At 46.4% G+C, this 22,178-nt stretch overlaps 1 protein-coding gene across 1 annotated transcript in view; it reads left to right on the forward strand.

Moving 5' to 3' along the window:
* Positions 1-22,178, forward strand: part of GABBR2 (gamma-aminobutyric acid type B receptor subunit 2) — a 940,304-nt gene that overhangs the window by 400,317 nt on the left and 517,809 nt on the right. Inside the window, exon 4 of the mRNA XM_040433083.1 lies at positions 6,345-6,446. Within this exon, the coding sequence (XP_040289017.1) occupies positions 6,345-6,446 (102 nt within the window). The remainder of the gene's footprint in view (positions 1-6,344; positions 6,447-22,178) is intronic.

Consider the following 22,178-nt stretch of genomic DNA (forward strand, 5'->3'; position numbering starts at 1 on the left):
CGGGGAAGGGTAAGCACAGGGCTGAGGGGGGCTCTCTAGGGGCTCTCTCCCTCTCCCATCGGGGGGCTGCAAAGGCACAGCAGCCCCCCGATGGGAGAGGGAGGGAGCTCCCTGCGCTGTTAACCTTTTCCATACAGCGGTCCGTACGGACCGCTGTATGGAAAGGGTTAACGGCTGACATCGCATCGCAGATGTCAGCCGTTTATACCAGGGTGCCAGCAATGTGCTGGCACCCTGGTATACCCACTAGAAACCAACGATTATACAGGGGGAGGCGGGCGGGGGATCGCGATCCCGCCTGCCGCACCGCCCGCCTCCCGCACCGCCCGCACTGCCCGCAACCCTCCCCCTGCACCTCCCACCGGGCTAAAATCACTCGGGGGGTGCAGGGGGAGGGATACAGATCTATTTTAGGAATACTAAAGTTTCTGATCCCCGCGGTCAGGGACCGCAGGGATCAGAAACTGCAGAAATCGCAGCAAACCGCAGGTCTGAATTGACCTGCGGTTTGCCGCGATCGCCGACATGGGGGGGTCACGGGACCCCCCCGCGCATTTAGCCTAGGTGCCTGCTCGATGATTTTTAGCCTAGGTGCCTGCTCGGCGGCAGTGATCGGAACAACACATGACGTACCGGTACGTCATGTGTCCTTAAGTACCAGGACATCATGACGTACCGGTACGTCATGTGTCCTTAAGAGGTTAAGGGCCAACAAATTGTTTGCTAAGTTAGAAAAATGTGTGTTCGCCGTAAAAGAACTGCCATTTCTGGGGTATGTGTTGTCAGATTCAGGTTTCCGCATGGATCCAGAGAAAGTCCGGGTGATTATAGACTGGGATCTGCCTGAGAACCTGAAGGCATTGCAACGCTTCCTGGGGTTTGCCAATTTTTATAGAAAGTTTATAAAGAACTATTCCTTGGTGGTCAAACCACTGACGGACATGACCCGAAAGGGATCCGATTTTTCCAAATGGTCACATGCAGCCAAAACTGCCTTTGCATCTCTGAAGGAGAGATTCACCTCGGCCCCTATTCTCGTACAGCCAGATGTCTTGCTTCCTTTTATTGTAGAGGTTGACGCATCAGAGGTGGGGGTGGGAGCGGTACTATCTCAGGGCCTGTCCCCTGGTGAATGGCGTCCGTGTGCTTTCTTTTCGAAGAAATTGTCTACTGCAGAAAGGAACTATGATATTGGCAACAGGGAACCTTTGGCTATTAAGTTGGCTTTTGAGGAGTGGCGTCATTTTTTGGAGGGGGCGGTTCATCCCGTTACGGTGATTACTGATCACAAAAACTTATTATATCTGGAGTCTGCTAAACGTCTCACCCCTAGACAGGCTCGGTGGTCGTTATTTTTTACTAGGTTTAATTTTGTAATAACCTATCGCCCGGGGGCAAAAAATACTAAGGCGGATGCATTGTCTCGAAGTTTTCTTGAAGGGGGTGATGTTGAGGTACCAGAGCCCATTTTGCAAAAGGGGGTGGTGGTCTCTGCATTACACTCAGGTTTGGAGGGGAGGGTGTTGGAAGCTCAGGGGGACGCCCCGGCCTCCTGCCCCTCGGGTAAACTGTTTGTGCCAGAAAATTTACGACTGGAGATACTAAAAGAACACCATAACTCCACACTGGCAGGACACCCAGGTAGTAGGGCAACCTCTGAGTTAGTGTCTCGTCGGTTCTGGTGGCCTAAATGGCGCCAGGAGGTGTTGAATTTTGTGTCTGCATGTGCTACCTGTGCTCGTTCTAAGGTAGATCATACTCGTCCGGCAGGGCGTCTTTTACCTCTGGCCATCCCCAACAGGCCTTGGACGCACCTGTCAATGGATTTCATTACGGATCTACCAGTATCAGCGGGGAAGACTGTTATTCTTGTAGTTGTTGACAGATTCAGTAAAATGGTGCACTTTATTGCTCTTGCCGCATTGCCTAATGCTAACACACTGGCTCAGGTTTTTATTGACCACATCGTGAAGCTTCACAGGGTCCCTTCCGATATTGTTTCGGATCGTGGTACCCAATTCGTTTCTAAATTTTGGAAAGCTTTTTGTTCTCGTTTAGGGGTTCATCTGTCGTTTTCTTCATCTTTCCATCCACAGTCCAACGGTCAGACTGAACGTACCAATCAAAACCTAGAGACATATTTGAGATGCTTTGTTTCCGAAAATCAGGAGGAATGGTCATCTTATTTACCGTTAGCCGAGTTTGCCATTAATAATCGTCGTCAAGAATCCACCGATAAGTCACCATTTTTTGGTGCGTATGGTTTTCATCCTCAGTTTTGTACATTTAGTGAGGGGGGGCCGTCTGGGATTCCCGAGGAGGAACGATTTGCGTCTTCACTTTCTTCAGTGTGGCAGAGTGTGCAAGAAAGTTTGAAGAGAATGGGTGGTAGATACAAACGTGTGGCTGATAGGAGGCGCTCTGAAGGTCCGGTCCTTGGGGTGAATGACTTGGTGTGGTTGTCTACCAGAAATATCAAGTTGAAGGTTCCCTCGTGGAAATTTGGTCCGAGATTTATTGGTCCTTATAGGGTAATTAAGATCATTAACCCGGTGGCTTTTCGTCTGGAGCTACCTCAGACTTTAAGGATCCATAATGTCTTCCACAGATCTCTGCTTAAGAGATATGTAGAACCTCCTGAACCATTGCCACTACCGCCTCCACCGGTGGTTGTTGATGGCAGTCTTGAGTTTCAGGTAGAAAAGATTGTTGATTCACGATATGTTCGCCGCTCTCTTCAGTACCTGGTGCACTGGAAAGGTTATGGTTCCGAAGAGAGAATGTGGGTTCCAGCATCAGAGATAAAAGCGGACAGACTCATTCGGGCTTTTCATAGCTCCCATCCGGAGAGGCCTGGTCTTGAGGGTCCAGGGGCCCCTCGTAGAAAGGGGGGTACTGTCACGACTGTGACTGATCCAGACAGGTCTGGGAGGAGAAGGTCGCAGCGACTTGCTACTCGCGATAGCTTGTGAGTTTGCTCCGTGGTTCAGGGTATGTCATCTGGGTTTTGCCTTGTGAACCTTTTTGTCCTGACTGGGAGTTTGTAGGCATCCTCCTCAGGTGAGTCTTGTCTGCCACTCCCAGCTACTATATTAGTTTCACTTTCACTTGCAGTCATTGCCAGATATAGTCCTTACTTCCAGTGCTACTCTGACCTTGGAAGGAGATCGTTTGATGGTGTTGCTGTGGAGCTCTTGTCCGGCGTGGACTGTCGTGTTTGGGATCGCCTTCTCTGCTCGTGACTGGATAAGTCTATCTCTGCTGTTGTTTGTTTGTTGCTGTCTTCCCCTGTTGTTTTCCTAGACGTGAGTGATGGTGACTAGCGCTCCCATCGGCCTTTCCCCAGTCCAGTCTTGTTAGGGCGACTGAGGGTTTAGGCATCCTGCTCGCCGCACGGGTTCACACCCCGTCTAGGGTATCAGGGCAGACAGGTGCCAGCTTAGGGTTAGTCAGGGGTGGCCATTCTATTTCCCATCCGTAGATAAGGGTCCCCCTTCCCCTCCGTCTGGTGCGACACGACTGCTGCTGGGATAGCGGTCGTGACAACAGGCTGATCCAACTTTGATGTAATGTCCTTAAAACAAGTCAAAATGAGGCTCAGTAGTGTGTGTGGCCTCCACGTGCCTGTATGACCTCCCTACAACGCCTGTGCATGCTCCTGATGAGGTGGCGGACAGTCTCCTGAGGGATCTCCTCCCAGACCTGGACTAAAGCATCTGCCAACTCCTGGACAGTCTGTGGTGCAACGTGACGTTGGTGGATAGAGCGAGACATGATGTCCCAGATGTGCTCAATTGGATTCAGGTCTGGGGAACGGGCGGGCCAGTTCATAGCATCAATGCCTTCGTCTTGCAGGAACTGCTGACACACTCCAGCCACATGAGGTCTAGCATTGTCTTGCATTAGGAGGAACCCAGGGCCAACCCCACCAGCATATGGTCTCACAAGGGGTCTGAGGATCTCATCTCGGTACCTAATGGCAGTCAGGCTACCTCTGGCGAGCTCATGGAGGGCTGTGCGGCCCTCCAAAGAAATGCCACCCCACACCATTACTGACCCAATGACAAACCGGTCATGCTGGAGGATGTTGCAGGCAGCAGAACGTTCTACACGGCGTCCCCAGACTCTGTCACATCTGTCACATGTGCTCAGTGTGAACCTGCTTTCATCTGTGAAGAGCACAGGGCGCCAGTGGCGAATTTGCCAATCTTGGTGTTCTCTGGCAAATGCCAAACGTCCTGCACGGTGTTGGGCTGTAAGCACAACCCCCACCTGTGGACGTCGGGCCCTCATATCACCCTCATGGAGTCTGTTTCTGACCGTTTGAGCAGACACATGCACATTTGTGGCCTGCTGTTGGTCATTTTGCAGGGCTCTGGCAGTGCTCCTCCTGTTCCTCCTTGCCCAAAGGCGGAGGTAGCGGTCCTGCTGCTGGGTTGTTGCCCTCCTACGGCCTCCTCCACGTCTCCTGATGTCCTGGCCTGTCTCCTGGTAGCGCCTCCATGCTCTGGACACTACGCTGACAGACACAGCAAACCTTCTTGCCACAGCTCGCATTGATGTGCCATCCTGGATAAGCTGCACTACCTGAGCCACTTGTGTGGGTTGTAGACTCCGTCTCATGCTACCACTAGAGTGAAAGCACCGCCAGCATTCAAAAGTGACCAAAACATCAGCCAGGAAGCATAATAGTTATTATGTATAATAGTTATTATGTATTATGGTCATCTGTTTCCATTCCAGATGACCATAATACATAATAACTATTAGAATGTCTCACAAGGGGTCTGAGGATCTCATCTCGGTACCTAATGGCAGTCAGGCTACCTCTGGCGAGCTCATGGAGGGCTGTGCGGCCCTCCAAAGAAATGCCACCCCACACCATTACTGACCCAATGACAAACCGGTCATGCTGGAGGATGTTGCAGGCAGCAGAACGTTCTACACGGCGTCCCCAGACTCTGTCACATCTGTCACATGTGCTCAGTGTGAACCTGCTTTCATCTGTGAAGAGCACAGGGCGCCAGTGGCGAATTTGCCAATCTTGGTGTTCTCTGGCAAATGCCAAACGTCCTGCACGGTGTTGGGCTGTAAGCACAACCCCCACCTGTGGACGTCGGGCCCTCATATCACCCTCATGGAGTCTGTTTCTGACCGTTTGAGCAGACACATGCACATTTGTGGCCTGCTGTTGGTCATTTTGCAGGGCTCTGGCAGTGCTCCTCCTGTTCCTCCTTGCCCAAAGGCGGAGGTAGCGGTCCTGCTGCTGGGTTGTTGCCCTCCTACGGCCTCCTCCACGTCTCCTGATGTCCTGGCCTGTCTCCTGGTAGCGCCTCCATGCTCTGGACACTACGCTGACAGACACAGCAAACCTTCTTGCCACAGCTCGCATTGATGTGCCATCCTGGATAAGCTGCACTACCTGAGCCACTTGTGTGGGTTGTAGACTCCGTCTCATGCTACCACTAGAGTGAAAGCACCGCCAGCATTCAAAAGTGACCAAAACATCAGCCAGGAAGCATAGGAACTGAGAAGTGGTCTGTGGTTACCACTCCAGAACCACTCCTTTATTGGGGGTGTCTTGCTAATTGCCTATAATTTCCACCTGTTGTCTATCCCATTTGCACAACAGCATGTGAAATTGATTGTCACTCAGTGTTGCTTCCTAAGTGGACAGTTTGATTTCACAGAAGTGTGATTGACTTGGAGTTACATTGTGTTGTTTAAGTGTTCCCTTTATTTTTTTGAGCAGTGTATTATTCTATATCATTATTACCATCTGTACTGGATATTCATCATATTAATAGAAGGATGCTGTAACTGCTCAGTCTTATTACATTCTAAGTAGTATTTTAAAAGTCATTAAAATGGTAATATTCTCAGAAAGGCAGCTCCAGCCATCACGTTCAGCATGACCTCTTTAGAATTCTGTTACAAAAGTCTTGATTATTTTGGCCATGTGCCATAAGATTAATTGAAGGCCACCCACAATTTTCTAACGATTAGTGACACTATGCATACATTTTGTAATTACCATTAATAAATTACTCCCATAAATTTTAACAGGTTGCTAGATGTAGGTCTGGAAAAATGTAAAAATCAATCATGTGTGTTGCAAAGAGCCAGTGGTTTTAATCTGCAGCTTCATTTTATCATGCTAAATAGTCTCCTGATTCTGGTGATCTAAGTGGATTGTTTTAGAGTCCTGTAAAAAGTGTTAAATGAAGACATTAATCATGCAATATCTATGTACTTTATCAAGATAAAGCCATGTAGAAGACCATCTGCTTGCAACTAAACAGTGACCAATTTTTCTATTCAGCCTTTTTTTTTTTTCCTGGCAGGTGAGAAATGACTTGACAGGAGAACTGGAAGAGTCAGATATCCAAATTGCAGACACTGAGAGTTTCTCCAATGATCCCTGCATCAGTGTGAAAAAACTCAAGGTATTGTATGCACAGAGTGCGATAATTTAAGGAAATTGTGTACTTTATCTTATATTATATTTTAGTATTTATATTCAGTATTGTGATCTTACTTTTTTCTTACAGAGAATATATTCATACTTGAGAAGTGATCTTCTACTGTTCACTTCAAATTAAAAAAGAGCCATGAGAGAATCTGGACTGCCTACTTGACCTCAGCAGAATTGTTTTAGCCACACAAATGATTAGACAGTTGTTTCCATTCCAGATGACCATAATACATAATAACTATTAGAATGTTAGGGGCACCTACCAATTACAAGAAAGGGGGCCCAATACCCCTCAGGGTCTCCTGAAATTAACAGATTGGCAGATTGGACTTGTACACTGCTGTGCTGTTTCATTCATCTCTCAAAAATAGCTTAGCTCTGTACTTGGTTATCTCCGACTGTTTCATGGAGAAGAATGAAGCAGTAGTGCTCATGCTTGTCCTGCAGCTATGTTCATTTTGGGGGCCCTGCAAGGTACTGGGTCTTGTTCTCATTGGGGGCCCCAGCAGTAGGACCCCTACTGAATAGTTATCCCCTATCCTCATGATAGGGAATATCTTGAAATTAACAGAATACCCCTTTAAGATCGCGTCACCTAGATTCCACAAAACTAAACTTGAAATTACAATTCTATTCTCATTTGAATTTGATTTGGTAGAACAAAGAGGGGACTGGATACATTCTGGGACTCCGCCTTAATGCCCAGATTGGTGAATTACTGCGGTGATGGTTGACCTTCTGCAAGTTTCTCTCATCTGCACACTGAATCTTTGGAGCTCATCCAGAGTGGCCATTGGATTCTTGGTCATCTTTCTTACCAAGGTCCTTCTCCTCTGATTACTTAGTTTGGTGGGGTGGTCAGCTCCTGTTTGTTCCAAACTTCTTCCATTAAGAATTATGACCGTGCTCTTGGGAAATTTCAGTGCAGCAAAGATGTTCTGTACACAATTCTGTCTCTGAACTCTACAGGCAGTTCTTTGTTCTTTATGGCTTGGTTTTAGCTCTGATATGCATTGTCAGCTGCGAGACCTTATATAGAGGGCTGTGTCTTTCCAAATCATGTCCTATCAACTGAAGTTACCACAGGTAGACTCTAATCAAAGTGTATAAACACGTCAAAGATGATCAAGAGAAATGGAAGGGTATGAATACTTATTTCAAGGCAAAATTTATTTTTTTCCTTTTTAATAAATTACCAAACATTTCTAAAATTATGTTTTCACTTTCTGATTATGGGGTATTGAGTGCAGATTGATGGAGAAAACAAGTTTTTCTGACTTTTTCTGACCTTTTTCAATCTTTTCTGACTAGCACAGGGCCACCCATAGCGAAATATGAAAAAAAGGGAAAAGTTCTGAAGTTTTCCAAATGCAGAATACAGTGGATAGGCCATCGTCAGGATAGATCATCAATATCTGATCAGCGGGGGTCAGACATCCGGCACCCCTGCCAATCAGCTGTTTGCAGAGTTCACGGTGCTCCATTCAAATGCAGCTTCCTCTTCATTTCACTGAACTTCATCTCGGAAGTGCAGTTTAATGACGAGTACTTGCTCCATTCACTTGAATGGAGCGAGTACTTGTAATTACACTATGCTGCCGCTCCAGAGGAGATGACGTATAGTATAAAAACCATGAAGCAGTGCTCTCGTGGAGTGCCTGCTCGTCAAACAGCTGATCGGCAGAGGTGCCAGGTGTCGGACCCCAGACTATCAGATATTGACGACCTATCCTACTGCACAACCCCTTTTGATTTATCATCCCTGCTAACTCAAATCTGGTGATGTCTTGATATGACATTGCAACATGACCAGTGTCGTACCGCCAATAGCGGCAGACCACACAACTGCTATGGGGCTACATGTAAGGCCCCGCACCCTTCAATGTCTGCAGACGTTATTTATGTATTATGTCGCTCTGGCGGGCCCTGCTTCCCCTCTTCTTAGGCCCCCCTGCCCCTCCCCCATGTACCAGCACCGATGTCCCTGCCAGCACTGCAGCCAGGCTAGCACTTGCTCTATTCTTTCTGCTGGGCGCTGCACTGGCCAATCAGCATTTAGCAGGCTAAGCTCCTGCTGCTGATTGGCTAGTGTATCACTTGCACCAGCAGACAGAACTGAGTGGGCAGGACCTGGCAGTGACTCACCCACTGCCTGCTTCAGCTTTCAGTTTGCCACCAAATTCCAGCAGCCCCCAGCATTTCCTGCCCCTGTATGCCACTGCCTGCACAAAGTGAGTTCAGTGCTGTGCCTCTATGTGGTAAAAAAAAGTTTATGGTGGGGGGATAGTTGGTGAGGGGAAGAGGGGGTCCTACTGCAGCAGCAAGCAGAGTTCTTGGGGGGACACACACACACACTGTGTTCTGTATGTAAATTATAAGGCTTACCAGCCTCCGGGGGCCTGGGGCACACTAAGCATCAGCAGCAAAAATAGTTCAGATATGGGGGGATGGGCTATGTCAGGCTTCAGCAAAGTGGGCACAGGCAGGAGGAGCGATGTGTATGTGGGCCCCTGCCCTGCACTCGCTGTGCCCGCATACATATTGTGCCATGCCAACTCTGCTAAAGCCTGACATAGCCCATCTATGCCTGGCTTTACCAAAGCAGACAGGCCGGAGCAGTGATGTGTGCTGTACATGGCTCACTGCAGCCCCAGTGAGATCCCTACTCCCATACAGCTCTGTCATATCAGCGGTGTATGAGAGTACGGATTAGAAAGCGCTACAGGCACCTGAATTTAGCATCTATTTCTCATAGGCCTCATGCACACGACCGTTGTGTGCATCCGTGGCCGTTGTGCCGTTTTCAGTTTTTTTTCGCGGACCCATTGACTTTCAATGGGTCCGTGTAAAAATCGGAAAATGCACCGTTTTGCAGCCGCATCCGTGATCCGTGTTTACTGTCCGTCAAAAAAATACCTATTTTTTTGACGGACAACGGTTCACGGACCCATTCAAGTCAATGGGTCCGTGAAAGAACACGGATGCACACAAGATTGGCATCCGCGTCCGCGATCCATGGCCGTAGGTTACTTTCATACAGACGGATCCGAAGATCCGTCTGCATAAAAGCTTTTTCAGAGATGAGTTTTCACTTCGTAAAAACTCATATCCGACAGTATATTCTAACACAGAGGCGTTCCCATGGTGATGGGGACGCTTCTAGTTAGAATATACTACGAACTGTGTACATGACTGCCCCCTGCTGCCTGGCAGCACCCGATCTCTTACAGGGGGCTGTGATCCGCACAATTAACCCCTCAGTTAAAAAGTCGTTTTGGTGTCCGCCTGGCCGTGCGGAGCCAAACGGATCCGTCCTGAATTACAATGCAAGTCAATGGGGACGGATCCGTTTGACGTTGACACAATATGGTGCAATTTCAAACGGATCCGTCCCCCATTGACTTTCAATGTAAAGTCAGGAGTTAATATACCATAGGATCAGAGTTTTCTCCAATCCGATGGTATATTTTAACTTGAAGCGTCCCCATCACCATGGGAATGCCTCTATGTTAGAATATACTGTCGGATATGAGTTAGATCGTAAAACTCATATCCGACAGTATATTCTAACACAGAGGCGTTCCCATAGTGATGGGGATGCTTCTAGTTAGAATATACTACGAACTGTGTACATGACTGCCCCCTGCTGCCTGGCAGCACCCGATCTCTTACAGGGGGCTGTGATCCGCACAATTAACCCCTCAGTTGCTGCACCTGAGGGGTTAATTGTGCATATCATAGCCCCCTATAAGAGATCAGGGGCTGCCAGGCAGCAGGGGGCAGACCCCCCTCCCTCCCCAGTTTTAATTTCATTGGTGGCCAGTGCGGCCCCCCCGGCCCCCCCTCCCTCTATTGTAATTTCATTGGTGGCCAGTGTGCGGCCTCCCCCGGCCCACCCTCCCTCCCTTTATTGTATTATCATTGGTGGCCAGTGTGCGGACCCCCCGCCTCCCCACCTCCCTCTATTGTAATATCATTGTTGGCCAGTGTGCGGCCTCCCCCGGCCCCCCCTCATTCCCTCTATTGTATTATCATTGGTGGCCAGTGTCCGCCCCCCCGTCCCCCCCTCTATTGTATTAATATCAATGGTGGCCAGTGTGCGGCCTCCCCCCCCGATCATTGGTGGCAGCGGAGATTCCGATCGGAGTCCCAGTTTAATCACTCTGGGGCTCCGATCGATAACCATGGCAACCAGGACACTACTGCAGGCCACCAATGATATTAATACAATAGAGGGGGGCCGGGGGAGGCCGCACACTGGCCACCAATGGTATTACAATAGAGGGAGGGGAGGCCGGGGTGCCCGCACACTGGCCACCAATGATAATACAATAGAGGGGGGGGCGGGGGGCCACACACTGGCCACCAATGATAATACAATAAAGGGAGGGAGGGGGGGCCGGGGGGGGGGGCCGCACTGGCCACCAATGAAATTAAAACTGGGGAGGGAGGGGGGTCTGCCCCCTGCTGCCTGGCAGCCCCTGATCTCTTACAGGGGGCTATGATATGCACAATTAACCCCTCAGGTGCAGCAACTGAGGGGTTAATTGTGCGGATCACAGCCCCCTGTAAGAGATCGGGTGCACAGTAACAAAGCAAAATAGTGGGTGTGGACTAATGGATAAAAAGCTGCGGTGCCCTTAATGGGGTAGGTTCAATCTCCTTAGTGCAAAATAAAACAAGATACGGGTACCACGCTATATCTAAAGCAATATATGGAATTGTTAGTTACTTGAAACCATAAAGACAAGAAGCCAAGTTCGTAATCTGCTACAAAGTGGATATCACAAGTCCATATTACGTCTGTACATAGACGGATGTCACAAGTCTGTATTCAACACGTGGATTTTCAGCGACCCTTTGCTTTGCTGTGCATATACAAAGACAGCTGCCTCGCGTCTAATATTCCACAAACGATGGACCTGTTATCCGCCTCCAACATGTAGTCAGATTCCGCTTTGAGGTACCAACCGCTTACTCCAAACCGGTCTGGATTACCTTTATAAAGGACACAAACAGATGGTGCAATACCCTCAAGATTTAGAGGTAAGAAAGTTTTATTCTACTTATAAAATGCACAGTTTTCACATGCGTATAAAATGCCCGACCCGGGTTTCGCACTTAGCTTCGTCAGGGGCTGCGGTGCAAACGCCGCTAAAGGTCAACAGGTATATAGCAATCCTTAACCCCGGAACAAGTACGGACTTCCGTTTGTCCGGCAATGTGTTTAAACATTTAAACATTATAAAAGTGTACCATAAATATAAATACTAAAAGTTACTAAAAATTAGCTCTAGTAGCTTGCATACAACATATTACAGAATAACAATAAAATACAATCAATATAAAATAGTATTAAATATTCACAAAACTTGCTTACAAATAAAACATATAATATATTATATTCTAAGATATCAGACCATACAGACCGATTTAATGTCCCATTCAATGTTATGTCCATGTGGCTGCAATGTATTCATTTCATAAATCCATTGAGCCTCCCTTTTATTAATTTGTGTAGCGGGATTACCTCCTAGCCAGTGGCGTTTCACTAGTTCCACACCACAAAATGTGCAGCGGGATCTGACTACATGTTGGAGGCGGATAACAGGTCCATCGCTTGTGGAATATTAGACGCGAGGCAGCTGTCTTTGTATATGCACAGCAAAGCAAAGGGTCGCTGAAAATCCACGTGTTGAATACAGACTTGTGACATCCGTCTATGTACAGACGTAATATGGACTTGTGATATCCACTTTGTAGCAGATTACGAACTTGGCTTCTTGTCTTTATGGTTTCAAGTAACTAACAATTCCATATATTGCTTTAGATATAGCGCGGTACCCGTATCTTGTTTTATTCAGTCATGTACACAGTTCGTAGTATATTCTAACTAGAAGCGTCCCCATCACTATGGGAACGCCTCTGTGTTAGAATATACTGTCGGATATGAGTTTTACGATCTAACTCATATCCGACAGTATATTCTAACATAGAGGCGTTCCCATGGTGATGGGGATGCTTCAAGTTAAAATATACCATCGGATTGGAGAAAACTCCGATCCTATGGTATATTAACTCCTGACTTTACATTGAAAGTCAATGGGGGACGGATCCGTTTGAAATTGCACCATATTGTGTCAACGGCAAACGGATCCGTCCCCATTGACTTGCATTGTAATTCAGGACGGATCCGTTTGGCTCCGCACGGCCAGGCGGACACCAAAACGACTTTCTTTTCATGTCCGTGGATCCTCCAAAAATCAAGGAAGACCCACGGACGAAAAAACGGTCACGGATCACGGACCAACGGAACCCCGTTTTGCGGACCGTGAAAAAATACGGTCGTGTGCATGAGGCCATACAGAAAGAAAGTCTTAGAAAATGTCATTTCAAAGCACTTATAATTGGGGCTAATAAACTGTATTTATAAGTCTGGGTACACTCTAACTTCTTTAACTCTTGAATGACCAGAACATTTTCTTTTTTTTGCTTTTTACTCCCAGCCCTACCAAAGCCATTTTTTTTATTTTCCAGGTTAGTACGGTTATGGTGATACCACATACAGTACAGACCAAAAGTTTGGACACACCTTCTCATTCAAAGAGTTTTCTTTATTTTCATGACTATGAAAATTGTAGATTCACACTGAAGGCATCAAAACTATGAATTAACACATGTGGAATTATATACAGTGGGATGCGAAAGTTTGGCCAACCTTGTTAATCATCATGATTTTCCTGTATAAATCGTTGGTTGTTACGATAAAAAATGTCAGTTAAATATATCATATAGGAGACACACACAGTGATATTTGAGAAGTGAAATGAAGTTTGTTGGATTTACAGAAAGTGTGCTATAATTGTTTAAACAAAATTAGGCAGGTGCATAAATTTGGGCACCACAAAAAAGAAATGAAATCAATATTTAGTAGATCCTCCTTTTGCAGAAATTACAGCCTCTAAACGCTTCCTGTAGGTTCCAATGAGAGTCTGGATTCTTGTTGAAGGTATTTTGGGCCATTCCTCTTTACAAAACATCTTTAGTTCATTCAGGTTTGATGGCTTCCGAGCATGGACAGCTCTCTTTAAGTCACACCACAGATTTTCAATTATATTCAGGTCTGGGGACTGAGTGTCACGGATGGTGTACAGGAAACAAGACAATACCATATAAACAATGTCTCTCTGGATCCACAACTAAGGAACAAAGGGAGACCCCTGCAATAGACCTGCCGCTCTCCGTCACTGCTCAGCCTATGCGAACACCCCAAAGGTGGATGGCCGCATATTCACGTTCCTCGGCTATCTATTACCTGAAGACCCTACAATAGTGAAGGGACACGACCACCGGCTCCCTACACTGACACGGAGGGAGTCAGGGTCACCTGGATCCAGAAAAGACAAAATCATAAATACATAAACAGCACTTATCTTGCTGACGACTGGGGACTGGGAACTGGGAACTGGGAAACGCATGCATGCACACACACTCCAGGAAGTTGTATCAGCCGCACACTACTGCATTATGGGGAGTTACTTAAAGGGTAGCAATCAGTCCAACTGCATGACAGCTGAGATAGACTAACGAGATGAGAAACTAAACCAAAACAAAGAAATTCAAGGAGGAGGATCTGAGAAGCTCCTGTGAGCGCTTCTCAGCTGTCTGGCTGTGACAGTACCCCTCCCTCTAGGAGTGGACTCCGGACACTCAGAGCCCACCTTCTCAGGATGGGACCTATGGAAAGCCCTGATGAGACGAGAGGCCTTAATGTCCGTCACTGGGACCCACATCCTCTCCTCAGGACCATAACCCTCCCAATGAACGAGGTACTGGAGGGAACCGCGGACAAGACGAGAATCCACAATCCCAGAGACCTGAAATTCAAGATTTCCATCAACCATAATCGGAGGAGGAGGCAAAGACGAGGGTACAATAGGTTGAACATGAGGTTTCAATAAGGACTTATGAAAAACATTATGGATCTTCCAAGTCTGAGGAAGATCAAGACGGTAGGCAACAGGATTGATGACAGACAGGATCTTGTAAGGCCCAATAAACCTAGGACCCAACTTCCAGGAGGGAACCTTCAATTTGATATTCTTGGTAGACAACCACACCAGATCACCAACATTCAGGTCCGGACCAGGCACACGTCTCTTATCCGCCACACGCTTATATCTCTCACTCATGCTCTTTAGATTATCCTGAATCTTTTGCCAAATAGATGACAAAGACGAGGAGAATCTGTCCTCATCAGGCAAACCAGAAGAGCCCTCTCCCGAGAGAGTCCCAAACTGCGGATGGAACCCATATGCACCAAAAAATGGTGACTTATCAGAGGACTCCTGACGACGGTTATTTAAAGCAAACTCAGCAAGGGACAAAAAAGAACACCAATCCTCCTGATTCTCCGCCACAAAACAGCGCAGATATGTCTCCAGATTCTGATTGATGCGCTCTGTCTGGCCATTCGACTGCGGATGGAAAGCAGAAGAGAATGACAACGGAACTCCCAAGCGAGAACAGAAAGCCTTCCAGAATCTGTAAACAAACTGCGTGCCCCTATCAGAGACTATGTCTGAAGGAATCCCATGCAATTTGACAATGTGGTCAATAAATGCCTGCGCCAGCGTCTTAGCATTGGGCAAACCAGGAAAAGGGATAAAATGCACCATTTTGCTAAAACGGTCCACCACCACCAGAATCACAGACTTCCCCGAGGAACGAGGCAAGTCCGTTATGAAGTCCATGGACAGATGTGTCCAAGGACGGGAAGGAATGGACAAAGGAAGGAGAGGACCTGATGGCCGTGAATGAGGGACCTTGGCACGAGCGCAAGTCTCGCAAGCTGCCACAAAACCCTCAACTGACTTACGAAGCGCAGGCCACCAGAATCTCCGAGCGATGAGATCCAGTGTGGCTCTTGCCCCCGGGTGCCCAGCAAGGACCGTGTCGTGGTGTTCTTTAAAAATCTTGTGTCTCAAAGCGAGAGGCACAAACAACCTCCCAGGAGGACAAAGATCAGGAGCTTCTGACTGGGCTGCCTGCACCTCTGCCTCCAATTCAGGAAAAAGAGCAGAGACCACCACACCTTCAGCCAAAATGGGACCCGGGTCTTCAAAATTCCCACCTCCCGGAAAACAACGTGACAGGGCATCTGCCTTCACATTCTTAACCCCAGGGCGGAACGTAACAACAAAATTAAACCTTGAAAAGAACAAAGACCATCTGGCCTGTCTCGGGTTCAGACGCTTGGCTGACACCAAGTAGGCCAGATTTTTATGGTCAGTAAACACGGTAATAGGGTGTCTGGCTCCCTCTAGCCAATGGCGCCATTCCTCAAAAGCCAACTTGATGGCCAACAATTCCCTATCTCCCACATCATAATTTCTCTCTGCGGAGGAGAGTTTCTTTGAGAAAAAGGCACACGGTTGCCATTTGGCAGGAGAGGAACCCTGAGACAAGACCGCACCCACCCCTACCTCAGAAGCATCAACCTCAACTATGAAGGGTAACGAAATATCAGGTTGTACTAGGATGGGAGCGGAAACAAAACTCTCCTTGATATTAGAAAAGGCCTTACGCGCCTCTACCGACCAGGAAGAAAAATCTACCCCCTTTCTGGTCATATCAGTGAGTGGTTTAACAACAGAGGAATAATTCAAAATAAATTTCCTGTAATAATTGGCAAAGCCCAAAAAATGCATCAGCGCCTTCTGATTCTCAGGAAGCTCCCACTCAAGCACAGCGCGGACCTTCTCGGGGTCCATGCGAAAACCAGAAGCGGAGACAAGAAACCCCAGAAATTGGATTTCTGGAACCGCAAACACACATTTTTCCAGTTTCGCGTATAATTTATTCTCCCGCAGGATGAGCAAGACCTGACGTAAGTGTTCCTTATGAGTCTTGAAATCAGGAGAAAAAATCAAAATGTCATCCAAATACACTAATACAAATTTTCCCATTAAATGATAAAAAAATGCTGTTGACGAAATGCTGAAAAACGGCTGGGGCATTCATCAAACCAAAAGGCATAACCAAATTCTCAAAATGGCCCTCAGGGGTATTGAAAGCCGTCTTCCATTCGTCTCCTTCTCTGACCCTAACCAGGTTGTATGCCCCTCTTAGGTCTAATTTGGAAAAGACTTTAGCCCCAACAACCTGGTTAAACAGGTCCGGGATCAGAGGAAGCGGATAAGGATCACGAATAGTGATACTGTTCAGCTCCCTGAAATCCAGACAAGGTCTTAAAGAACCATCTTTTTTCTTAACAAAGAAAAAAACAGCGGCAACAGGTGACTTCGAGGGTCGTATGTGTCCTTTTCTCAGACTCTCAGAGATATAAGCCCGCATAGCGACCCTCTCAGGTTGGGAGAGATTGTATAAACGAGATTTAGGCAGCTTGGCGCCTGGGATGAGATTAATAGGGCAATCATACTCCCTGTGCGGAGGTAAACCCTGAACTCCACTCTCAGAGAAGACATCCAAAAATTCAGAGAGGAAAGGTGGTACAGTCTTAGTAGAAACCTCAGAAACAGATGTTATGAGGCAATTCTCTCTGCAAAAGTTACTCCAACCATTTATTTGCCTCGCTTGCCAATCAATGGTGGGGTTATGTTTAGTGAGCCAGGGTAGCCCCAACACTAGAGGAGAAGGCAAACCGCTAAGGACGAAACATGACACATCCTCAACATGAGCATCACTCACAATTAAACGGATATTGTGAACTATGCCCTTTAATGATTTCTGAGAAAGTGGAGCTGAATCAATAGCAAAAACAGGAATATCCTTTCCCAAAGTGCATACCTGGAAACCATGAGTTATTGCAAATTGATTATCAATGAGGTTGACAGCTGCTCCACTATCCACAAAAATCTCACAAAAAATGCTCTTGCTCTCTAGCACCACCCTAGCAGGCAGGACAAAACGGGAACTACAAGCAAACGGAAAACCTTCAATTTCCGCCTCAACCCTGCCAATAGTAACAGACGGAACATTTTTAAAAGATTTTTTCCTTTTTGTCTCTTTATTACTCCCAGAAAACTGCCTGAATCTCCTAGAGGGACAAACATTTGCCAGATGATTTATACCTCCACAACAAAAACAAACCCTCCTCTGCGGGCTGAATCTTCTATTGTCAGAGGCAATCAACCCCAGCTGCATGGACTCCTGCTCAGAAGGGGCTGACAGCGACTGAGACCCCTGTGCACAGAATGAGACCGCTGCACTGTCCCGGGACTGAGTATGACAGGAAGGAGAGATCTCTCCTCTCTCTCTAAGGCGCCTGTCAATACGAACAGCCTGAGACATAGCAGAATCCAAGGAGGTAGGTCTTTCATGAAAGGCAAATGCATCTTTCAATCCCTCTGAAAGACCATAGCAAAATTGACTTCGGAGTGCAGCATCATTCCAACCCGTATCTGCTGCCCATCTCCGAAATTCTGAACAGTATATCTCTGCAGATTGTTTACCCTGGCATAACAGACGTAGTCTAGACTCAGCCAGAGCAATACGATCCGGATCATCATATATCTGACCCAGGGCTAAAAAGAATTCATCCACTGAACGAAGGGGCCGTGCCCCCTCCGGCAGTGAAAAGGCCCAGGACTGAGCGTTACCCCTGAGCAGCGATATAATGATCCCCACCCTCCGTTCTTCATCACCAGAAGAATGGGGAAGAAGGCGAAAATGGAGTTTGCAAGCCTCTCTAAAACGCACAAAATTCTCACTACCCCCGGAGAACGTATCCGGGAGCGAGATCTTAGGCTCAGCACAAACTCCATGAACGCAAGCTGAACCGGTCACTTGAAACTGAGAAAAAGTCTTACGGAGATCAGCTACCTCCAAAGAAAGACCCTGAAAGCGTTCAGCCAAAAGTGAAACCGGATCCATGCTTGAGACGGTTTTGGCGGCTGATAATGTCACGGATGGTGTACAGGAAACAAGACAATACCATATAAATAATGTCCCTCTGGATCCACAACTAAGGAACAAAGGGAGACCCCTGCAATAGACCTGCCGCTCTTCCGCACTGCTCAGCCTATGCGAACACCCCAAAGGTGGATGGCCGCATATCCACGTTCCTCGGCTATCTATTACCTGAAGACCCTACAATAGTGAAGGGACACGACCACCGGCACCCTACACTGACACGGAGGGAGTACATAAACAGCACTTATCTTGCAGACGACTGACGACTGGGGACTGGGGACTGGGAACTGGGAACTGGGAACAGCATGCATGCACACACACTCCAGGAAGTTGTATCAGCCGCACACTACTGCATTATGGGGAGGAACTTAAAGGGTAGCAATCAGTCCAACTGCATGACAGCTGAGATAGACTAACGAGATGAGAAACTAAACCAAAACAAAGAAATTCAAGGAGGAGGATCTGAGAAGCTCCTGTGAGCGCTTCTCAGCTGTCTGGCTGTGACACTGAGATGGCCATTCCAGAACGTTGTACTTGTTCCTCTGCATAAATGCCTTAGTGGATTTTGAGCAGTGTTTAGGGTAGTTGTCTTGTTGAAAGATCCAGCCCCGGCGCAGCTTCAGCTTTGTCACTGATTCCTGGACATTGGTCTCCAGAATCTGCTGATACTGAGTGGAATCCATGCGTCCCTCAACTTTGACAAGATTCCCAGTCCCTGTACTGGCCACACAGCCCCACAGCATGATGGAACCACCACCATATTTTACTGTAGGTAGCAGGTGTTTTTCTTGGAATGCTGTGTTCTTTTTCCTCCATGCATAACGCCCCTTGTTATGGCCAAATAACTCAATTTTAGTTTCATCAGTCCACAGCACCTTATTCCAAAATGAAGCTGCCTTGTCCAAATGTGCTTTAGCCCACCTCAAGCAGCACTTTTTGTGCTGTGGGCGGAAAAAAGGCTTCCTCTGCATCACTCTCGCATACAGCATCTCCTTGTGTAAAGTGCGCCGAATGGTTGAACGATGCATAGTGACTCCATCTGCAGCAAGACGATGTTGTAGGTCTTTGGTGCTGGTCTGTGGGTTGACTCTGACTGTTCTCACCATTCGTCGCTTCTGTCTATCCGAGATTTTTCTTGGTCTGCCACTTCGAGCCTTAACTTGAACTGAGCCTGTGGTCTTCCATTTCCTCAATATGTTCCTAACTGTGGAAACAGACAGCTGAAATCTCTGAGACAGCTTTCTGTATCCTTCCCCTAAACCATGATGGTGAACAATCTTTGTCTTCAGGTCATTTGAGAGTTGTTTTGAGACCCCCATGTTGCTACTCTTCAGAGAAAATTAAAAGAGGAGGGAAACTTACAATTGACCCCCTTAAATCCTCTTTCTCATAATTGGATTCACCTGTGTATGAAGGTCAGGGGTCACTGAGCTTACTAAGCCAATTTGAGTTCCAATAATTAGTTCTAAAGGTTTTGGAATCAATGAAATGACAGCAGTGCCCAAATTTATGCACCTGCCTAATTTTGTTTAAACAATTATAGCACACTTTCTATAAATCCAATAAACTTAATTTTACTTCTCAAATATCACTGTGTGTGTCTCCTATATGATATATTTAACTGACATTTTTTATCGTAACAACCAACGATTTATACAGGAAAATCATGACGATTAACAAGGTTGCCCAAACTTTCGCATCCCACTGTATATAACAAACAAGTGTGAAACAACTGAAAATATGTCATATTCTAGGTTCTTCAAAGTAACCACCTTTTGCTTTGATTACTGCTTTGCACACTCTTGGCATTCTCTTGATGAGCTTCAAGAGGTAGTCCCCTGAAATGGTTTTCACTTCACAGGTGTGCCGGTCAGGTTTAATAAGTGGGATTTCTTGCCTTATAAATGGGGTTGGGACCATCAGTTGCGTTGAGGAGAAGTCAGGTGGATAAACAGCTGATAGTCCTACTGAATAGACTGTTAGAATTTGTATTATGGCAAGAAAAAAGCAGCTAAGTAAAGAAAAACGAGTGGCCATCATTACTTTAAGAAATGAAGGTCAGTCAGTCAGCCGAAAAATTGGGAAAACTTTGAAAGTAAGGGATATTTGACCATGAAGGAGAGTGATGGGGTGCTGACCTGAACCCAATTGAGATGGTTTGGGGTGAGCTGGACCACAGAGTAAAGGCAAAAGGGCCAACAAGTGCTAAGCATCTCTGGGAACTCCTTCAAGACTGTTGGAAGACCATTTCAGGGGACTACATCTTGAAGCTCATCAAGAGAATGCCAGAGTGTGCAAAGCAGTAATCAAAGCAAAAGGTGGCTACTTTGAAGAACCTAGAATATGACATATTTTCAGTTGTTTCACACTTGTTTGTTATGTATATAATTCCACATGTGTTAATTCATAGTTTTGATGCCTTCATAGTCATGAAAATAAAGAAAACTCTTTGAATGAGAAGGTGTGTCCAAACTTTTGGTCTGTACTTTATGTATAGTTTTTCTTGCGTTTTAATACTGGGGAAAAAAATTAAAAAAATGTAATTGTTTTTTTTCCCTAGCAATATTCTGACCCCTCTAACTTTTTTGTAGTTAGCTGTATTGAGCTATGTGAGGACTCATTTTTTGCAGGACCAACTGTACTTTTTAGTAATTATTGGAAAATACCTACTGTATATTTTTTTAGGTGCTGCAACAAAGTTGGTTAAGATAAAAAAAATGATTTATCCCTAACGGTTTTATTAGGTTATTTATACATTGTATTTCTGTATTTTTGGCAAACGGGGGTGTGACAGGGGAGGAGCCAGGGCAGGTAGTGGGATGGGCTAGGGGTGGGTATTGAGTGAAGTTAGGGGGCCGAATTCAGATTCCTGCAATGGGGCCCAATGATTTCTATGTACGCCCCTGAACATGACTTCTCTCATTCTCAGCATTATATTCTTCTAATATTAAGTGTAAAATTACAGTATGGGGATAATATTTTAAACATGCAGTACTAACCTAAATAAGAATTATGTAGCTATATGACTACTTTACCATTACCTAATTGGTGCTGAATTAGATTAGACTAGCAATAAAGCCTGTTGTATGAAAAAAAATGCTCTAGAAAACTCTGCCACCTTACTGTATATGCAATCACTCTACTACCTGGATGCCACCACTATGTCCCCTGGGTATGCCATCAGAGTCATCTGTTGGCAATCACTGTCCCCTTTGTATGCCACCACTCTGTCCCTTGTAAGCCATCACTGTCCCCTGGGTACACCACCACATTACTTCCATTTTTCATGAAACATTGAAATACAAAATGAGGAAGCATTTGCAGGATGATCATCCTCCCAGGGTTGGAGACAAGGACCCCTAACCACACATTTTATGGCTCCCCCATATTTACTGTATTACACTGAATGTATCCAGACACTGACATCTATATATTGATAGACTCCTCACGCGTGACACATGCACTCAGATTTAGCTCCAGTTTGTTGGGATGTAATTTCTTTCAAAAAAGGCTGCAGCTCATGAATGATTTTGTTGTATAGCATCAGCTTGTTTTGCCATTCACGGGCTCTGTGTACATGGTATTGCTCAGGGGCCTAGCTAAAGGCTCATGGTCCCTGGTGCAAGGGTTCTGCTTGGGCCTTCCCTCAGTGCTTTGTGGCCAGGGGCGCACACACTAATCGTGCCATTTAGTTAACAGAGTTATATGATATGCATGGGCTAACTGAATAGGAATTAAGGTGAAATTATTGTTATTATTGCAACAACTC

This window comes from Bufo bufo, chromosome 5, assembly GCF_905171765.1.
Source record: "Bufo bufo chromosome 5, aBufBuf1.1, whole genome shotgun sequence".
Lineage (NCBI taxonomy): Eukaryota > Metazoa > Chordata > Amphibia > Anura > Bufonidae > Bufo > Bufo bufo.